The sequence below is a fragment of the Candoia aspera genome, chromosome 4 (assembly GCF_035149785.1).
Source record: "Candoia aspera isolate rCanAsp1 chromosome 4, rCanAsp1.hap2, whole genome shotgun sequence".
NCBI lineage: Eukaryota > Metazoa > Chordata > Lepidosauria > Squamata > Boidae > Candoia > Candoia aspera.
The window spans coordinates 112,339,551-112,360,344 of NC_086156.1; the positions used below are offsets into that span (position 1 = coordinate 112,339,551).

General features: G+C 43.2%; 1 gene segment (V, D, J or C); it reads left to right on the forward strand.

Annotated features, from left to right (window-relative positions):
* Window positions 1-7,751: 7,751 nt before the first annotated feature.
* LOC134495871 (immunoglobulin heavy variable 3-33-like) lies at window positions 7,752-8,226 on the forward strand (the record flags this gene model as incomplete). The annotated part of the segment is given in 2 exon segments: window positions 7,752-7,797; window positions 7,880-8,226. Coding segments are annotated over 2 exon segments (393 nt in total), but the record flags the coding sequence as incomplete, so codon positions are not given.
* Between the last annotated feature and the right edge of the window lie 12,568 nt (window positions 8,227-20,794).

A 20,794-nucleotide genomic window follows, 5' to 3' on the forward strand; every position in this document is an offset into this window, starting at 1 on the left:
AGTCAGCTCAGCCCCAGAAGTCTGGATTTTCCCAGGGGACTTGAGAGGGACCTGGGAAAGCTGCCTGAGTGCCAAGAGGGAGGAAGAGCTGATCTTGGCCTGGGCATTCTGGGATCTGTTTTCCATTTTGATAGGAAGAAAATCGCAAATCTCAGTACCCTCCTGAAAGACAGCAAAGGGAAATTGTTCTCATGTTCTACTCTCAAAAAGTATCAGGAAATACAGAATTGATTCATTACCTGGAACTCTTAATTATTTTATTGGTTTTGAAGTTCAACCCTCATTTCCTCTTTCTTGAGACGTAGATCTGCCCCGTTCCCTCTTTGGGTGCATTTGTTTCCATGTCTATATATCCTCTGTCCCTCTATCCATCGATGTACTGCACATCTGTACACACAAAAAGACACACACACATGAACGCATGCACACAGATTTAGGCATTTGAAAGTTTAAATACATTTAAAATCATTTTCCTCTGCTAGCAGTCAAAATGTAGTAATAAAATAAGGGTGCTGCAAGGCCTGCAAGAGTTTGGTGTGGTGTGACACCAAGGAAGGGGGCAGAAGTTAGAAAATAAGGCCAAAATCAGTATCCTCCATGTACAGAAAATGCAATCATTCCTAGAATAAGACTTCAAAAGGAATTTTCTATCCTGTAAGAAAAGAGCATATTTAGATCTTTCCCTAGACCTGCTTAGACCTCCTGGAGCACCTTCATTGGTTCTCAGCCTCACTTCCCCTCCTGGAATGTCAGAATCTCCTTGGACAATCAGGCAGATGCCGCCCCTCCTCACCCTCCCCAGCAGGGGGCAGTGGTGTCACCCTGAGTCCCATTGCCCGTGTGTGGGGAGGGGGTGGGGTGTAGGGAAGTAACAGAAGTGGCATTAGATATTTTCTCATTTTGGAGCCATACTTCTTTCTTTCTGTTATTTCCATATGGGTTCACTGAAAAGGTCTCAAGAGAATGTCCCATCTCAGGAGGCAGCAGTCCTCACCATGAAGCTATGTCTGAGTCGACAACAGAAGTGCTTTGCTAAATATAGAGCCACTGAATCCTTTGGGGAATACGAAGTGATTGAGTAGAATTTCTCAGCTCACAGAGAGACTGTACTTGCTGGCATTTTTATTAGTATATGGCATTTGGTATTACTATTACTATTACTATTGCTATTATATTATTATTATTATTATTATTATTATTATTATTTCAATTTGTATGGCTGCTCATTTTTCCAAATTTACTCTGGGGAACTAGCAACTGATAAAAACACAACTCAAAATACCAACCCAAAACAAAGGTAAAGGTAAAGGTTTCCCTTGACATTAAGTCCAGTTGTGTCCGACTCTAGGGGGTGGTGCGCATCTCCGTTTCAAAGCCGAAGAGCTGGCGTTTGTCTGTAGACACTTCCATGGTCATGTGGCTGGCATGACTAAATGGAATGCCGTTACCTGCCCACCGAAGCGGTACCTCTTCATCAACTCACACTGGCTTCTTTTCAAACTGCAAGGTTGGCAAGAGCTGGACTAGCAATGGGAGCTCATCCTGTCATGCGCATTCAAACCACCGACCTTCTGATCAGCAAGCTCAGCAGCTCAGCGGTTTAACCACATCCCCACAAAGCAATATTTTAAATTCATACAACTGCCAACTTAAGAACCCATCTAATAGGCCAAGTACACCCCACAGGCTCGACCTATTCCATTTCTCCCTGTGATTTCGCTCATTAAACTCGGACTTATAAATTGTTCCTCCTGGATTGGTCTGCATTCAGTTCTTCTGGGATTCTTCAAAACGGCATGTTTTAAAGGAGGGAAGGTGGAAAAATATTTCCCGAACTGAGATGTGCCATTTTTTGCATGTTCTATCTTCAACATGTCTCTTTCAAACATTCTTAGTGCAAGTTCACTCTCTGTTACCTTGACTTACTTTTGAGAAGTGCTGAAATTTTGCATGCCTCTGTCTTAATTACTCTAATGTAAACCTGCCTTTCCCCTACGTACTCACAGGAAAAATAAAAATAAAATATTCCCTTCGCTTTTCATAGGACTGGAAAGTTATTTTAAAAATCACCAGTGTCAGATGTGTGCAAGGAAATCCATGAGAACAATGCCCTGAGGGGCCCTTTTATCAGAAGTAATATGTAAATCGAGGCACAATTTCCTCCTTTAAAGGAGCCCCATGGTTTCCCTTGACAGGCGACACCCACCAACACAGAGTTTGTGCCCTTTCCTTTATCCTCTCCTGTCAATTCCATCCATTCCTTCAAGGGAGCAAAAATGATCCTCTGGGTAAACTTGGTGTCCTTCCTAGCAGTCCTCAGAGGTAATAGTTTCCTCCCTCTTCAGGACCTTTCCATTTTACTTTTTTTATGCAGGAGAGCTCATTGATTTTTTTTTTTTTTAATAGGAGTTCAGTCAGAGTCCAGTTGGTGGAGTCTGGAGGAGACGTGAGAAGGCCCGGAGAGTCCCTTCGCCTCTCCTGCCAAGCCTCCGGATTCGACTTCAGCAGCTATGAGATGAGCTGGGTGAGACAGGCCCCTGGAAAAGGACTGGAATGAGTGTCTAGCATATTTCCAAAGTTGCTTGGCTCTACCACTTTCTATTCAGACAAAGTCAAGGGACGCTTCACCACCTCCAGGGACAACTCCAAAAGCCAAGTCTATCTGCAGATGAACAGCCTGAAACCGGAGGACTCGGCTGTCTATTACTGTGCAGGAGACACAGTGGGAGGAAGTGAATCTCTAGCCAAGCAAGAACCTTCCCTTCCTCAGAGCCGCTCTCCAAGTTCATTCAATCACAGAAGGTTGGATGTCCGTATTCAGACTGAGAAGCAGCAGATTCCTGTCCATCGTAGCAAGTGGGAATACAGACCTGATCTTGGAATTATCACTGTGGAACCTGGTTAGCAGTTTCGTAGGGGAGACCAAGGGAAATTCAGACAGTAGAATAAATGGACAGTTTTAAAAAAGTTTAAATTTATTTGAGGAAGAAAGGTGATTACCTGCAATTCTTCCTTGTCCAATTTAGCAGTTCAGTCCCCTTTGGTTTTCAGTATCGCCAACTCTCCCCAGTTTAATTCTTTACTACATGTTGCTCTTTTCTCATTCTTTCCACATTAATATATATTCAATTCCCTTAAACCAGAGGCTCTCTCCCCTCAGCTGCCAATTCTGTCCTCTCAGAGTAAAGCTAGGATGAAGGGAGAACAGGGCAGCATTGCCTCAACCTTTCTAGAAGAGCCTGTTTTGGTTGGAGGTGTGCAGACAGGATCTCGCTGATAGGGATGGTTGGTACTCACTGACACAGATGGCGCTTCCTAAAATATTCTTCCATGATTTCATTGGGTTTAGGAATAAAAATAAGAATAGTCAGGTAACAGAACAGCAGCTTTGGATGTCTTACTAGACCTGCTTAGATTTTCTGAAGAACCTTAATTAATAAATAAATTAATTAATTAACCTTAATAAAAAGGAGCCAGTTTGATCTAGTGGTGAAGGCTCCAGGCTAGAAACCAGGAGACGGAGAGCTCTAGTCCCACCTTAGGCACGAAAGCCGGCTGGATGACTTTGGGCCAGTCCCTTTCTCTCAGCTCAACCCACCTCACAGGGTTGTTGTTCTGGGGAAAATAGGAGGAGGAAGTAGTATTAGGTAGGTTCCCTGCTTGAGTTATTTATAAAAATAATAAAGGCAGGATAGAAAATAAATTAATAAATAATAATAATTCATTCTCAGCCTCAGTTACCACCCTGGAAAAGAAGGTAGATGCCTGTCGTCCTCCCCTTTTACAGCAGGGGGCAGTGTTGTCACATTACTTGCATTGCCCATGCATGGGGTGGAGGCGGTTTGGGGAAATAAATCAAGTGTCTCATTTTGTCTCATTTTGAAGTTACGATTATTTTGTGATTATTTAGTGAAGCTATGTGTGAGTGGACCACAGACATGCTTTGCTAAATATAGGGCAAATTAAATTTTTGGAGACTACAAAGTGCCATATGTTTTATTTCTCAGTCCACAGAGAGAGTGCATGTGATAGCATTATGATTAATGGTAGTATTTTTAGTATTCTTAGTATTATTATTTCAATTTGTATGGCTTCCCATTTTGCAGAATTAAGTGTGGGCAGCTAACAACCAATAAACATATAAACCAGTATATAAAATCCATACAACTGCTGAGTTGAAAGCATTCACCTAAAAAAAAAAAAAGACCCCACGGGATCGAGCTATTTCTGCATTGCCTGTAGTTTCCTCAATTCTAGCTTTGCGACTTGGACATGTAAGTGTAAATTCAACTGTGAGTGGCAAATGTTGCCTTATGGCTTGGTCTGCATTCAGCTGTTTTGGGTTCCTTCCAAAGAACATGATCAGGGGAACAACTGTGGAGCAAATGTCCTGGATTCTCATGTGCCATGCTTTTCATGTAAGGTCACCAACATGGCTATTTAAGTTAATCTCGGTGCATGTTTTCTTTCTCTCACCTTTAAACGTGTTCCGGAACTCCAGAGATCCTTTATCAGATCCCTACTTACTTACTCCAGTGTAAACCTGCTCTTTTTTTCTAAATGATAATAACAACAATAATGCCAATTTGTTCCTCTCTTGACTGCTTTTTTGGTCAAGAATGTTATTTGAAAATCACGTTTACATGGGGTGTGCACAGAAACCTTTACGTGAACGCCCTGAGGGGCTCCTTTATCAGAAGTAATATGTAAATTGAGCCACAGTTTACCCTTTAAGGGAGCCCCACGGTTTCCCTTTTCTGGCTACACCCACCAACACAAAGTTTGTGCAGTGTCCCAAATCCTCACCTGTCAGTTCCCTCCATTCATTCAAGGGAGCAAAATGATCCCCTGGGTAAACTTGGTGTCCTTAGTAGGTAATTGTTTCCTCCCTATTGAGGTTCTTTCCATTTTAATTCTGGCATACAGGAGAGCTCATTCAAACAACTTTTATCTTAGGTGTCTGTTCAGAGGTCCAGTTGGGGGAGTCTGGAGGGGACGTGAGGAGGCCTGGAGGGTCCCTCCGTCTCTCTTGCCAGGCCTCGGGATTCACCTTCAGCAGCTATGCCGTGCACTGGGTGACACAGTATCCAGGGAATGACTGGAATGGATTGCAGTGATAGGTACATACGCAACCCCAATTAATTATTCGGATAAAGTCAAGGGACGCTTCACCATCTCCAGGGACGACTCCCGCAGCCGGCTGTATCTGCAAATGAACGGCCTGAAGCCAGAGGACATGGCAGTCTATTACTGTGCGGGAGACACAATGAGAGGAGGTGAATCTGAAGCCAAGCAAGAACCTTCCCTTCCTCAGAGCAGGCCTGCAAGTTCCTTCAGTCACGGAAGGTTAAATATGTGTATTATACCTGAGAAAGGTGAGATAAACCTCCATGAAAGGAAGTGGGAAGCCAGAGCTGATACTGGAAAAAAGTAGTGTGGAATCTGGTTGTGAGGTTCCAGCTGGCTTCTGACTCAGAAAATGAAACTCCTTCTGAATCAGAAGGAGAAAGAGAAACGTATCAAGCAGAAACCGGGAAAGCAAAACCCAGTAATGACTCAGCAGCACAGGAAAAGTTAGGGATGATGATTGGCCAGTCTTCGGAGGAGGATTTGAATCCTCCAATCAGTGTGCAGGAAAGGTGTGCAGAAAAGCGTGTGAAGGAGAAGGCAGCCTGATTGGCTGCAGAAGGGAATAGGCGCACAAAGGATAGGCATAAAAGGCAGACACGGGACGAGCAAGCTGCCGGAGACAACCGATCCTTTGAGCTCACAGCCCCAGTGGAAGAATCCTTACCTGTGTTGGAAACGTCATCTATAGCTGGAGAGGAATCAGCATCAATGTTTCCTATGGTAGAGGACCTGTATCCTGTACCTGCTGCCACAGAGGATCTTCTTCCTGCCAAATCCAGCAACCTCAGCCTAATGTCCAGCTTTGGACCTTGCCGCCTCCATTCTGCATGTTCCAGGCACATTCCTAATCTTGTCCGTAGCTGCCAGCCTTGCTCAGAGTCTCCAGTTCAGTTTCATCGTGCTTTGATTATCCAGCATTGTTCAGGAACTTCAGACCTATCTAGTTGTGCTCCAGGTTCTCAACCTTGTTCAGGATCTGCAGTCCAGTCCAGTCATGATTCAAGCTTCCAGCCTAGTGGAATACAGTGGAATACAGTTTCAAGAAAGAAAGAAAAATAAAAAGAGGATACAATTATGTTTTCCTCTAAGTCCCATATCTCGTAAAACCAGAGTCATCCACCCTGAATGAATCACAGAAGATGAAAAAGGGATGTTCAGAGTTATGCTCCTATCAGGCAGAATACAAAACTCATATAGAGAAGGTTCTGACCAACAAAATGCCCTTCCAACCCGGTCTGCCTGGAGTAAAATGAGGGCGAGGGAAGAACGAGGGGGACCTGCTTCATTCTGGCTAGAAGAGCCTCTTTTCGTTGGAGGTCTGCAGAGAGGGTCTGGCTCCCCACCAGTTAGGGATTGTTTGTACTAGATGACCGAGATGGTCCTTCTCAACTCATTTTTACACGATTTCATAATATTTAGGAGAAAAAATAAGAATACACGACATCAGGAATATACAGTATCTCATAGAATAACCCATCAAAAGGAATTTCCTGTCATATAACAAAAGTGAGGTTTTTGATTACTCCATAGACCAGCTTAATTTTCCTGGAGCTCTTTCATTACTTTGGAGCCCTAATTACCATTTCTGAATGCAAGAATCTATTTGGAAAGTTAAGTAGATGCCTGCCCTCCTCAGGTTTTCCACCAGGGGGCAGTGTTGTCACACCAAATTGCTTTGCATGTGTGTGGGGTGGGGTTGGGGGAGGGGAACAAGGGAAGGGTCTGCAGGCCTTGTCTCACTTCAGAGGCATCATTACTTTTACTCTCATTTTCCTGAGAGACCACTGAAGGCAATTCAGAGAAATTTGACATCCCAAGAGATTACATTCCTCACCATGAAGCCACATCCGAGCTGAGAACAGATGTGCTTTTCTAAATATAGAACAAACTGAATTGTTTGGAAAATGCAAAGTCATTTATTTATGTTTCTCAGTCCATGGAATAAGTGTAGGAGAGGGAGTTTTATGAGCCTTAGTATGAATTAACTCTGGGCAGTCAAAAACAGATAAGAAGACCATACAAATGGCAACCCAAAAACGCCCCAATATTTGTAACCAGTATGGTTCCTGAGTAAATATCCAAACCAATAAGAAACATTGTACAGTCTTCCAATGATTTATATTAAAACTTTGAGAATTTGATGTGTCTGTAAAATTGATCTGTGTCTTATTAATTGAACCTCATGGCTTGGTCTGCATTCAATTATTTTGGGTGTCTTCCAAAGAACGTGGTCAAGGGAACAATTTTGAACTCCGATGTGCCATCCTTTCCATGTCCAGACTGTAACGTGGCTATTTAAGGAAATTTCAATGGCTGATGTCTTTCTGTCTCCTTAAAACCCTTACTTGAAATGAGGAGCTTCTGTCAGAAGTTTTAATTATTCCAGTGTAAAGCTGCTCTTTCTCCTATGTCCCGTGAGTGAAAGGTGTGTTGAAATAAATCTATACCTCAAAGCCCCGAGGGGCTCTTTTATGCTGAGTGATATGTAAATCAGGCCACAATTTCCCCTTTAAAGCAACCCCAGGGTGTCTCTTTTCAGGCTACACCCACCAACACAAAGTTTGTGCCCTTTCCTGAATCCTTTCCTGTTGATTCCCTTCTATACGTTAATGGGAGCAAAAATGATCCTGTGGCTGAATTTGGTTTCCTTCCTAGCAGTCCTCAGAGGTAATTGTTTCCCTCCTATTCAGGTTCTTTCCATTTTAATTCTTGCAGAAAGGAGAGCTCATTAAAACAACTTTTATTTTAGGTGTCCTGTCAGAGGCCCAGTTGGTGGAGTCCGGAGGGGACGTGAGGAGGCCTGGAGAGTCCCTCCGCCTCTCCTGCCAAGCCTCTGGGTTCAACTTCGGGGGCTACCACATGAGCTGGGTGAGACAGGCCCCTGGGAAAGGGCTGGAATGGGTTGCAGTTATTTGGTACGATTCCAGTAAACAGTACTATGCAGAGTCTGTGAAGGGACGCTTCACCATCTCCAGGGACAACTCCAAAAGCCAAGTCTACCTGCAAATGAACAGCCTGAAGCCGGAGGACTCGGCAGTCTATTACTGTGCAAGGGACACAGTGGGAGGAAGTGAGTCTGAAGCCTGGCAAAAACCTTCCCTTCCTCTGAGCCGCTCTGCAAGTCATCTCAGCCCCAGAAGGCTGGATTTTCCCAGGAGACTTGAGAGGGACCGGAGAAAGCTGCCTGTGTGCCAAGAGGAAGGAAAAGCTGATCTTGGCCTGGGCATTCAGGGATCTGTTCTCCTTTTGGATAGGAAGAAAATGGCAAATCTCAGTACCCTCCTGAAAGACAGCAAAGGGAAATTTTTCTCAAGTTCTGCTCTCAAAAGGTATCAGGAAATAGAGAATTAATTCAGTAATTAGAACTCTTCATTATTTTATTGGTTTTGAAGTTCAACCCTCATTTACTCTTTCTTGAGACACAGATCTTCCCCCTCCCTCTTTGTGTGCATTTGTTTCTGTGTCTATATATCCTCTCTCCCTCTCTCCATAGATGTACTACATATATGCAAACACAGACACACACACACACACAAATGAACCCCTGCCCACACAGATAGGCATTTGAAATTTTAAATATGTTTAAAATCATTTTAATCTGCTAGCAGTCGAAATCTACTAATCAAATAAGGATGCTGCAAGACCTGCAACAGTGTGGTGTGGTGTGACACCAAGGAAGGGGGCAGAAGCCAGACAATAACGCCTAAAAACATCAGGCCAACGGTGGCCTAAATGCGGTCATGTTATAATACTTATAATAGCAAAGGAAGGGGTTCTCAAGTCAATTCCAGGGAAAGTCATGTTCTAGGTGGTTTAAGAAAATTGCCTCCCCACCTCCTGCAAAAGCTTGACCTTCACAGCCCTAATTATTGAGAACCCTGATTCTATCCCCACCTCTCTCACTGGACCTGTTTTGGTCTTCCGGAGCTCAGTAACTTCTTCCTACCTCCCTTCCCCGATTAGAATACAGGCATCTCCTTGGTGGGTTAAGGCTTCTGCCTCATCTTCTCCAGTTTTCCACTAGGGGGCACTGTTGGTCTGCAAAATCCCCCTGAATATGGAGCCAGTAGAAAGGGTTTATTCAGAGGGGATGACACTTCTGAGGCTGATCATTTCCACCATTTTTCGATGAAAACTCACTGCAATTACAGCTCCCTTTGCAAGACAAGGCAATGTCAACACCAGTCTTTCTTTCCTCTTTTCCGGTAAAGTGAACTCACTTGAAGATACAGAATGATTCCTTTCCCTTTCTCAGCCCACACAGCAGGACAATTGAACAGTAACCTGTTCTCCTTGACCATGGCTGTTGATTGGACCCAGAAAGTGTAGTTTGCAAAGAATTGTTTCCTCTCCTGGAGTCATGCTGGCATCTAATCAATTCTAATTTCTTTAAGAAGCCATCTATGAGGAAACAAAGCTTTATCACAAGGTTTGGAGAAAAAATGTGTTATATTCTTGTGGGTGTTCAACAAATGTTGTCCACACTGAGTTGAAGAATGGACTCTAGAAAGAGTGTTCTGAATTGGCAGAGACCTGCCTTGCACAGCTTTATTTAACCTGAAGAAAAGGCACCTTTGGTCATTGGTAAGGATTAATCACTTTTTCCGCATTTCGAAGTTATGCCGTAGTACAGAGACACATTGCAGTGAGATCCAAGGAGGGGTGCCAAGATGTTGAGGGAGCACAGTCCCTCCCCTCTTTTGGATTTCAATCTGCCATTTTTTTTCCTGAAAATTTCTGAAAATGTAAATTTCACAGGTAGCTCCTGATGTCTCTTTTATTGTACTTCATTTGTGTTGAATCGGTAAGTTCATTCCTTTGCTTCCACACACCTACACTTCATATTCCTTCGTTGTAATGTTGAGTTCCTCCAAGTTCCCTCTAGTGTCCAAGCTTCAAAGACCCATCCTATCATTTTTAAGAAGAATTCAAAACAAAGGCATTTTATTTTTTCTTCCTCTGAGCCAAGTTGATTCAGTCACAGAAGGTTGAATGTGTGTATTAGGACTGAGAAGAAGCAGATTCCTGTCCATCATAGCAAGTGGGAACACAGACCTGAAGTTGGAATTATCAGTACGGAAGCTGGTTAGCCCTTTTGTAGGGGAGACCAAGGAATATTCAGGGCAGTAGCAAGAACTAGGCAGTTTTTAAAAAGTTTAAATTTAATTTGAGGTAGAAAGGTGATTACCTACAATTCTTCCTTAACTTATTTCACATTTCAGTCCCCTTTGGTTCTCCATATCACCAACTCTCCCCTTTTCAATTCTTTTCTACGTGTTGTTTTTTTCTCATTCATTCCACGTTCCAATTCCCTTGATCCAGAAGCTCTCTCCCCTCAGCTGGGCAGAGCCAAGAGAGTCAAACTTTGCCAGTTTCAAACCTCCTCTCCCAAAAGTCCTCTGGGTCTTTATATTTTGGACTGCCTTCCTGCCTTGGAGTAGAAGCCTGGTTGGTCCTGCTGCCACCACCTATCAACCTAGGGATGCCTTGACCTGGAGTCCTCCCCACTAACTTCAGGGTGTGGGGAAGACTGGAGTCCTTCCGCCTCTTTCCTTAACAGTGAGATTGAAAGAGGGAAAAAAAAATGAAATAAATCTGATGGCCTTATTTTGTGGACGTCTAGGTTTCAGTGCGTGACTGAGGAAAAGTAGGACTGACCAATTCCACATGGCAAAGCGAGAGTTTTATTTCCTCAAATGTAACTCTATCCTTTGTCCTGTTTAGTAAGAATTAAAATTTTCAATCTGGAAGGATTTGCCAATAATAACAAAATTGTTTCCAAGGAAAGTATAATGTGAATGGAAAGTGACTCTTTTTCCATCTCCTGTCCATCAATTTGCAAATATCTATTCTTTCCAGTTTGGAGAATGCAAAGTGATCCCTTCATCTTTCTCAGTCCTCTGAGATAATGTTTTTTCTGCAATGATTTCTTGCTTTTCCCTGTGTGACTTCTGGAGACCCAACTATTCGGTTTTATAAGAGACGTAACACAAGAAAGTCTATCTGAGGCCAACAGGGGACTTTCCTTTACTCAGAAACACTTCCTGAATTGCTTCTGGAAAACAAATTTGCATTGATAAGTGAGAGGAGGTAAGGGCTAAAGGAAATTTCTTTTCTTTATGGGCCAAAGTCCATTTAAGCCTGAATTCTTTTTTCTAAGGTCACTATTGGTCTGGTAAATTAGAGCAAGAAATGAAGACTTCCCTTCCTTCCTAATTTACAATCTGCTGGTCACAAGTATTGCATAGTATCCCCGCCCCCCAAAAAAAGTTTAAGGTATTATTTCCTTTTTCATGCTAAAAAGGATATGAATAAAGTCTCCTCAGTTCAGTTCTGTTCTTCCAGGTTTTTCAGGGTTGGATCCCAGGAACAGGTTCTGCTACTTCCCCCCTCTCATGGGTTGCATAGGAGGGAGGGGAGACGAGTCCTTTGTGGCCTGAAGAACAGAGATGGCGCCAGCCATGACAACGGAAATGCCAATGGGTTGTTTGGGCTTTCGACTTGCCTGGTAACTGAATGCAGCTGGAGAGCTGGATCGTAAACTGACAGAAGTCGTAAAGATTCAATTTCAAACGAGAGGCAGGAAATCACAGTGGACCTAAGGAGGGGTTGGCGGACTCCAAGTCACTGCATCTTAGTAAACTACCTTTCTTATATCCAAAGTAGATTGTAGCAAAGATTCTTTCTGTTCAGATATCTGACCTCACGTTCCTCACACATTCACTTTTCATAGGACTGGAAAGTTTATTTATTGATTGATTAATTGAATTTTGTCACCAGCCATCTCCCCCCAAAGGAGGGACTCTGGGCGGTTTACAACGGATGTTTAAAACTCAATACCATTATAAATAGAATAAATATGAATATAAATAATAAAAATATAAAATGTAATAAAATCCAGATGGCTAAAGATTGTATCTCAGTCCATTAGTATAAAGGGCCATTCTAGGGCACCAGCCATCCCCACAAATGGCTATTCCCCTTCCTGCTCCAGACATGCTGGCAGAACCAGGCTTTTAGTTTTTTATGGAAGTCCAGGAGCGAGGAGACCTGTCTCACCTCTGGGGGGAGAATGTTCCAGAGGACAGGAGTAACTACACATAAAGCCCACATGCTGGACCCCGCCAGAGGGAATTCTCTTGCAGACAGGGTCCAAAACAGGACCTCTCTGCAGTACAGGTTGGGAGGGTCAATATGATAGGGATGAGACAGTATCTCAGGTAGTTTGGACCCATGCCATGTAGGGCTTTAAAAGTAAGAAGCAACACCTTGAATTGGACCAGGAAGCAGACTGGTACCCAGTGCAGCTCGCACAGCAAGGTGTTATGTGTGCTGATCTTGGGGCACCAAGAATTGCCTGCGGGGCCACATTCTGGACAAGCTGTAGCTTCCAGACACTCTTCAAGTTCAGCATCATGTAGAGTCCATTGCAATAGTCTATATGGGAGATGATCAGGACATGACTGACCATTCAAAAGGCCTCTCGATCCAGGAAGGGGCGCAACTGATGCACAAGGTGAAGTTGAGCACAGGCCCTCCTGGCCACAACTGCCACCTGCTCTTTGAGCAGGAGTCGTGAGTCCAGGAGGAACCCCAGATTCCACAGCTGTTCTGTCTGGGGCAGTGTGACCACATCCAGAAATAGAGTTGGCACATTTCTGGATACAGAAGAGCCATTAACTGACAGCCACTCTGTCTTCCCAGGGATCAGTTGTTTCCCATCCCGGCTCCCACAGCACCCACGCACCGAGAGAGGGCGGTCACGGCATCGCTTACTTCACCTGAGATGGAGATGTGTAATTATAGCCCCACATAGAATGTGTCGTGTGAGTCAGGCTAAGGGTTGACTAGGGCATGAGTGACTTGCCCTTTGTTTCCGAGAAAAACTAAGAATCCCCCATCCACAGAAAATGCAAACAGTCATAGACTAACACTTCAACATTGATTTCCTCTCTCCTCGAGATCCTTCATTTCTTCTCAGCCCTAATTACCATTTTTGAAAGCAAGAATTTCCTGGGTAAGTAAAGTAGATGCTTCTTCTCATGGTTTACACCAGGGGGCAGTGCTGTCACACTGAATTGCTTTCCCTATCTGTGGGGTGGGGGTGTGGCAGGGGAATAAAGAAACTGTCTGCAGACCTTGACTCATTTTGGAGGGAAGATTTTCTTTACTCTTATGTTCCAAAGAGATCACTGAAAATCTCACAAGGAAATGTTACATCTCAAGAGGCCACAATCCTAACCCAGGCCATGTCTGAGTTGACAGAAGATGTTCTCTGCTAAATATTGAGCGATCTGAATTCCTTGGGGAATAAGAAAAATATGTGTATTTCCCACTCACAGAGAGAGTGTATTTCATGGCATTAGAATCAGTTTTCGTCTTGCCGTTATCATTATTTCAACTTGTACAGCGACCCATCTTGCGGAATCAGCTCTGGGCAGCTGGCAACCAATAAAATCACTGTACAAAATGGCAACCCCAAAACAAGCAATAAATAAAATTAATACAAAGGTCAAGTTAAAACCAATCTAATAAACAGAAAGGACCACAGAGGGTCCAGCTTTTCCGCCTTGCCTGGGTTTTCTCTGAATCTGACTTTGTGACTTGGACACCTAAGTGCCATTCAACTGTGGCTTATAATGGTGCCTTCTGGCTTGGTCTGCATTCTGTTGTTTTGGGTTTCTTCCAAGGAACGTGGTCAAGGGAACAGCGGTGGAGCCAACATTCTGAACTCACACGTGCTATCTTTTTCATGTATGGTCTCTAACATGGCTATTTAAAATATTCTGAGTGGAAATTTTCATTCTCTTACTTTGAAAAGCTTTCCTGAAATGCTGAGGTTTTTCGTGATCCTGCTTTAATTACTCCAGTGAAAAGTTGTCCTTTCTCCAATGTACTCACAATGAAAAGAGAGATAGTCTCCCTTGATTTTTCTGAAGATATCCCCATCAATTCAAAATCATGTGTGAAAGGTGTGTGCAAAGAAATCTCTCAGTCAACGAAATGAGGGGCTCTTTTAAGCCGAGTGAAATGTAAATCAGGGCACCATTTCCCCTTTAAAGGCAGCCCATGGTTTTCCTTTTCAGGCTACACCAACCAACACAAAGTTTCTGCACTTTCCTGAACCCTTTCTTATCAATTTCCCTCCATTCATTTGAGGGGGCAAAAATCATCCTGTGGCTAAACTTGGTGTCCTTCCTAGCCATCCTCAGAGGTAATTTCTCCCTGTATACAGAGTTTCTTTCTATTTTAAGTTTTGTATACAGGAGACCTTAATGAAACACCATTCTGAAATAAATCTATACCTCAAGGCCCCGAGGGGCTCTTTTATGCTGAGCAATATGTAAATCAGGCCACAATTTCCCCTTTAAAGGAGCCCCAGGGTGTCTCTTTTCAGGCTACACCCACCAACACAAAGTTTGTGCCCCTTCCTGAATCCTTTCCTGTCAAGTCCCCTCTAATCTTTAACGGGAGCAAAAATGATCCTGTGGCTGAATTTGGTTTCCTTCCTAGCAGTCCTCAGAGGTAATTGTTTCCCTCCTATTCAGGTTCTTTCCATTTTAATTCTTGCATAAAGGAGAGCTCATTAAAACAACTTTTATTTTAGGTGTCCTGTCAGAGGCCCAGTTGGTGGAGTCCGGAGGGGACCTGAGAAGGCCTGGAGAGTCCCTCCACCTCTCCTGCCAAGCCTCTGGATTCACCTTCAGCAGCTATTGGATGCTCTGGGTGAGACAGTCTCGAGGGAAAGGACTGGAATGGGTTGCAGCGATTGGTTCATCTAGCACTTACTACTTGGACAAAATGAAGGGAAGTTATATTGAAATAACTGCTATGGTCTCACCTTGTACTTTTTGATCTGTGATTTATGAAAATCAACCCCACAACTTCCACATGGCAATGCTAGCTTTTTATTTAATCAAATTTAACCTTGCTCTATATCTTAGTTAAGAATTATTCAACACGCCTGTCTTGACTCCTATAAGGACTTGCCCAAAATCTCAAAATTCTTTTAAAAATATCCATATTATGTGAATGGATAGTGTATCTCCTTTATCTAAAATTATATGTAAATTTAGGGATGACAGAAGATTGTCCCTTAGTTTTCATGCATTTCTTGCTTTCCAACTGGGAGAAGGCAAAGTGATTGATTATCTTTCTCTGTCAATTGGGAAAAGGTTGGTTATAAACAGATTTCTTGACTTTGAGACATGTGGACCTTCAACGATTGAGCTATGCATACCATTCTCAATAGCTTAGTCTACATCACATGAACTTTTATCCTAAAATGCCCAGAGACTCTCTTCATTGAGATGGGTGATGATGAAAACTGAAATATAAATGAATAAAAAGTCTAGTTTCATTGACACTCCATATTTATAGAAAAATCCCTCCTACTTTTTCTTTTGAAATCACCTACGACTTCCCATTCTATCTCGTAAGTAGCTATTACACAATTCTTGGTCAGTGCTAGCCAACCTTAGTGTCATGATTTGACATATAAAAAAATTACTTGTTTTATTTCCTCTAACATCTTGACTCATATAAGAACTGGCCCATAATATGAAAACAGTTTCAAAGAAATCTATCATGTGAATGGAGAGAGCGAGTATTTTCTCTGAGGACATTTGTAAATTAAGGGACCCCTCTCCTCTCCTCTCCTCTCCTCTCCTCTCCTCTCCCCTCCCCTCCCTTCCCCCCTCCCCTCCCCTCCCCTTCCCTCCTCTCCTCTCCTCTCCTCTCCTCTCCTCTCCTCTCCTCTCTGTAATATACCCTCAAGGAAAGGTGGAAGGTCAATGCACTGAGTGCCTCTATTTTTTCCTGAGGACTCTATAATCGGTTACTGCTTCTGCTTTAATTGGACCATACAATATGACCAAAAGGGGTCCTGTGAATGTAGAGATGGAATTTATGTAAAAAAAAGTGGAATGCAGTTTGAAGAAATAAAGAAAATAAAAAGAGGATAAAATTATATTTTCCTCTAAGTCCCATATTTAGTAAAACCACAGTCATCCACCCTGAATGAATGGTTGGAGATGGACAAGGGATGTTCAGAATTATTCTCCTATCAGACAGAATACAAAACTAGTTTAGAGCAGATTATGACAAATGATAAAAACTTCCAACCTTGACTGCCTGGAGTAAAATGGGGGTGAGGGAAATATGGGGCTGCTCTGCTTTAATCTGGCTAGAATGGCCTCTTTTGTTTGGAGGTCTGCAGAGAGGGTCTTGCTCCCCACCTCTCAGGGGTGGTTTTTACTCAATGACCTAGTGTCCTGTTTGGCCTAAGAGACAGCCAGGCAGACTACAAAAGGGAGTTCTTTATTTACAATTAACTATTTACATCAGAAAAGAGTTCATATTTTAAATAGCACTATTCACTCAAGTTCATCCAGGTAGTGGAGGAAGACAAGTCAAAGTTGCAGGGACCAGCAAGGAGGTGAGGCTAGGCTTGACAGTGGCAGCAAGATAGGGCTCTGCTGGAGCAACAAGACTAGACTAGGCTTCGAACTGGAGGCGAGACAAGGCTTGGGTGGACTGACTAGATGAGGTTTGGAACTGGAGACAGGGCTTGACTTGGCTGGAATGGCAAGAGAGAGCTGGGAGCTGGAGACAGGACTGGACTCGGCTGGACCAGTAAGACCAGGCTTGAATCTGGAGACAAGGCTGGACTCAGCAAGGCAAGGCTTAGATCTGGAAGCATGGCTGGACTTGGCAGAATGAGGCTCAAATCTGGAAACACAGATGAACTTGGCAAGAGAAGGCTTGAATCTGGAAGTACAACTGGACTCGACAAGACAAGACCTGTGTCTGGGAGTGCGGTTGGACTTTGCAAGATATGCCTTTGATCAGAATGCAAGGCTGGACTTGGTAAGACTTGGCTTGGAACAAAAGGTAACACTGGACTCAGCGAGGCATAGCTGGGATCGGAAGGCACAATGTTGCTTGGCTAGGTTGCTTGAACAAGGCTTGACTGCAGAGGGAATACAGGACTTGGCTGGGACAGTGTGAGGAGGAGGTAGTAAATCCATGTCAGTAGAAGGAGCTGGTTCTGATTCCGTGTCAGCTACAGGGGAGGCTCCACATTCTGGTAAGGACTCTCCTAAGGAAGCGGTGAGCTCTGTGGATCGGTTGTCTCTGGCAGCTTGCTCTTTGCATGGAAGCCTTTTTATCTAATCCTTTTAATGCCATTTCTCCTCAGTAGCCAATCGTGTTGCCTTTCGCTTTGCTCACTTCTCAGCTCTCCTTTCACAAGCACTGATTGGGGGATTTAAATCTCCCTCCAGTTTCTGCCCAATCAGCATCTCCGCATTTTCCCGCTCTGCTGAGTCACTCCTGGTTTCCAATTCCTCAATTCTCCCTTAAGTTTTGTTCTCTCCTTCTGGCTCTGCATAAGTTTCGTTTTTAGAGGCAGGGGCAGAATCGAACTTTATACCTAGATGGTCCTTCCCAACTCATTATGTACATGGTTTCATGACATTTAGGAGGAAAAAGCAAAAGAATACATGACCTCCAGAAAATACATTATCTCCTAGTGTAACCAATCAAAAGTAATTTCCTATCATATAACAGAACAACAGCTTTGGATTTGTTCCTAGACCTGCTTAAGTTTCCTGGAGATCTTTCATTTCTTCTGAGCTCTAAGTTTTTAATCCAAGAATCTCCTGGGAAAGTTATGGAGATGCCTCTGATCCTCATATTTTGCACCAGGGGGCAGTGTTGCCACATGGAATCGCTTTGGATATGTTTGTGGGGTGTGGGTGGGGTGTGGGATGGGAATAGAGGAAGGGTCTACAGGCATTGTGTCATTTCAGAGACATCATTATTTTTACTCTTATTTTCCTAAGATTTCATTGAAAAGACCTCAAGACAGTTTGACATCCCAAGAGATTACATTCCTCACAACAAAGTCCTAACTGAGTTGACAACAGGTGTACTTTGCTAAATAAAGAACCAACTGAATTGTTTGGAAAATACAATGTCATTTATTTGTATTTCTCAGTCAATGGGGTAAGTGTAGGAAAGGCATTTTTATTAGTATCTGTATGAATTAACTCTGGGCAAATAAGAAGACCATAAAAAATGGCAAGCAAAAAAAACAAAAACCAATATATGAAATCCATAAAACTGTGAGTTAAAAACCAAACTAATATGGAACACCCTTCAGGCTTCCAATATGATTTTTTTTAATTCCAACTTTGAGACTTGGATGTGTATGTAAAATTCAACTGTGGCTTACAAACTGGGCCTTATGGCTTGGTCGAATATTCACTTATTTTGGGTGTCTTCCAAAGAACGTGGTCAAGGGAACAACTTTGGAGCCACCATCCTGAACTCCGATGTGCCATCCTTTCCATGTCCAGGCTCTAATGTGGCTGTTTAAGGAAATTTCAGGGCATGATTTCTTTCTGTCACCTTAAAACCCTTAGCTGAATTGAGGAGGTTCTGTCAGATCTTGCTTTAACTATTCCAGTCTAAACTGCCCTTTCTCCTCTGTCCTGTAGGTGAAAGGTGTGTTGAAAGACATCTATACCTCAATGCCCTGAGGGGCTCTTTTATGCTTAGTGATATGTAAATGGGGCCAACATTTCCCCTTTAAAGGAGACACACGGTTTTCCTTGTCAGGCTACACCCACCAACACAAAGCTTGTGCACCTCCCTGTATCCTTTCATATCAACTCCTCTCCATTCATTATAGGGGGCAAACATGATCCTGTGGCTAAACTTGGTGTCCTTTCTGGCAGTCCTCAGAGGTAATTTTTCCCTCTATACAGAGTTTCTTTCTATTTTAATTCTTGTATACATGAGATTTCACTGAAAGACGTTTCTTTGTAGGTGTCCAGTCAGAGGCCCAGCTGGTGGAGTCTGGAGGGGATGTGAGAAGGCCTGGAGAGTCCCTCCGTCTCTCCTGACAAGCCTCTGGGTTCACCTTCAGCAGCTACTACATGAGTTGGGTGCGACAGGCTCCCAAGAAAGGGCTGGAATGGGTGGCACAAATAAGCCATACTTCAGGTACCATTTACTATTCGGATAAAGTCAAGGGACGCTTCACCATCTCCAGGGACAACTCCAAAAGCCAACTCTATCTGCAAATGAACAGCCTGAAGCCAGAGGACACGGCTGTCTATTACTGTGCGAGAGACACAGTGAGGGGAAGTGAGTCTGAAGCCTGGCAAAAACTTTCCCTTCCTCTGAGCAGCTCTGCAAGTCAGCTCAGCCCCAGAAGGCTGGATTTTCCCAGGAGAATTGAGAGGGACCTCAGAAAGCTCCCTGAGTGACAAGAGGGACCAACAGCTGATCTTGGCCTGGGCATTGTGGGAGCTGTTCTCCTTTTGGATAGGAAGAAAATGGCCAATCTCAGTACAGAATATAAATTGAATAGTCTTTTTTTTTTAATCCTCCTGAAAGACAGCAAAGCAAAATTGTTCTCAAGTTCTGCTCTCAAAAAGTATCAGGAAATACAGAATTGATTCAGTAATTAGAACTCTTCATTCTTTTATGGGTTTGGAAGTTGAACCCTCGTTTACTCTTTCTTGAGATGGAGATCTGCCCCTCTCCCTCTTTATGTGCATTTGTTTCTGTGTCTATATATCCTCTCTCCCTCTCTCCATAGATGTACTACCTATATGTACACACACACACGGACACACAAACACATACACGACTGTCCACAAATATAGGCATTTGAAAGTTTAAATATGTTTAAAAGCATTTTCCTGTGCTAGGAGTAGAAATCTACTAATCTAATAAGGAAGCTGCAAGGCCTGCAAGAGTTTGGTGTGGTCTGACACCAAGGAAGGGGGCAGAAGCCAGAAAATGAGGCCTAAAAACATCAGGCCAATGGTGGCCTAAACGGGGTCATGTAAAAATACTTCTAATAGCAAAGGAACAGAGATCGGGGTTCTCTAGTCAATTCCAGGGAAAGTCATATTAGAAAAAATGTTTCCTCACCTCCGACCAAGAATAGCCTTCAAAGCCCTAATTCTTTCAAGTATCTACATGATACGAATTTCCCATTCCTTCTCTTTTTATATATATTATATTCCCTTAATCCTGACACTCCCTCCATAATGCCGGGAAGAGTCAAGGAACCAAAACTTTGGGAATTGCAGTGATCTCCTTCCAGAAGGCTCCTGGGTCTGTTGAGATTGGACTCTCTTCCAGCCTTTGGTAGCTGCCTGGCAGGTCCTGCTGCCACCCCCTCCCCACCCAGGGAGGCCTCGACCTGCCATCCCCTCGACTAACTTCTGTGTGGGGAAAAGATTGGAATTACTCAGCCTCTTTGCTCAACAGGAAAGTTAAAGGAAAAAATATTGAAATAACTCTTATGGTCTCACCTTGAAGTTTTTGATCTGTGATTTATGAAAATGAAACCCACAACTTCCACGTGGCAATGCTAAGTTTTTATTTAATGGAATGTAGCTCTGCTCTTTATCCTAGGTACGAATTATTCAACACTCCTGTCTTGACTCCTATAAGGACTTGCCCAAAATCTCAAAATTCTATAAAAAAAATACAAATTATCTGTATGGATAGTGTATCTCTTTTATCCAAAATTATTTATACATTCAGGGATGATAGAAGATTGTCCTTTAGTTTTCATGCATTTCTTGCATTTCAACTGGGAGACGACAAAGTGATTGATTATCTTTCTCAGCCATTTGGG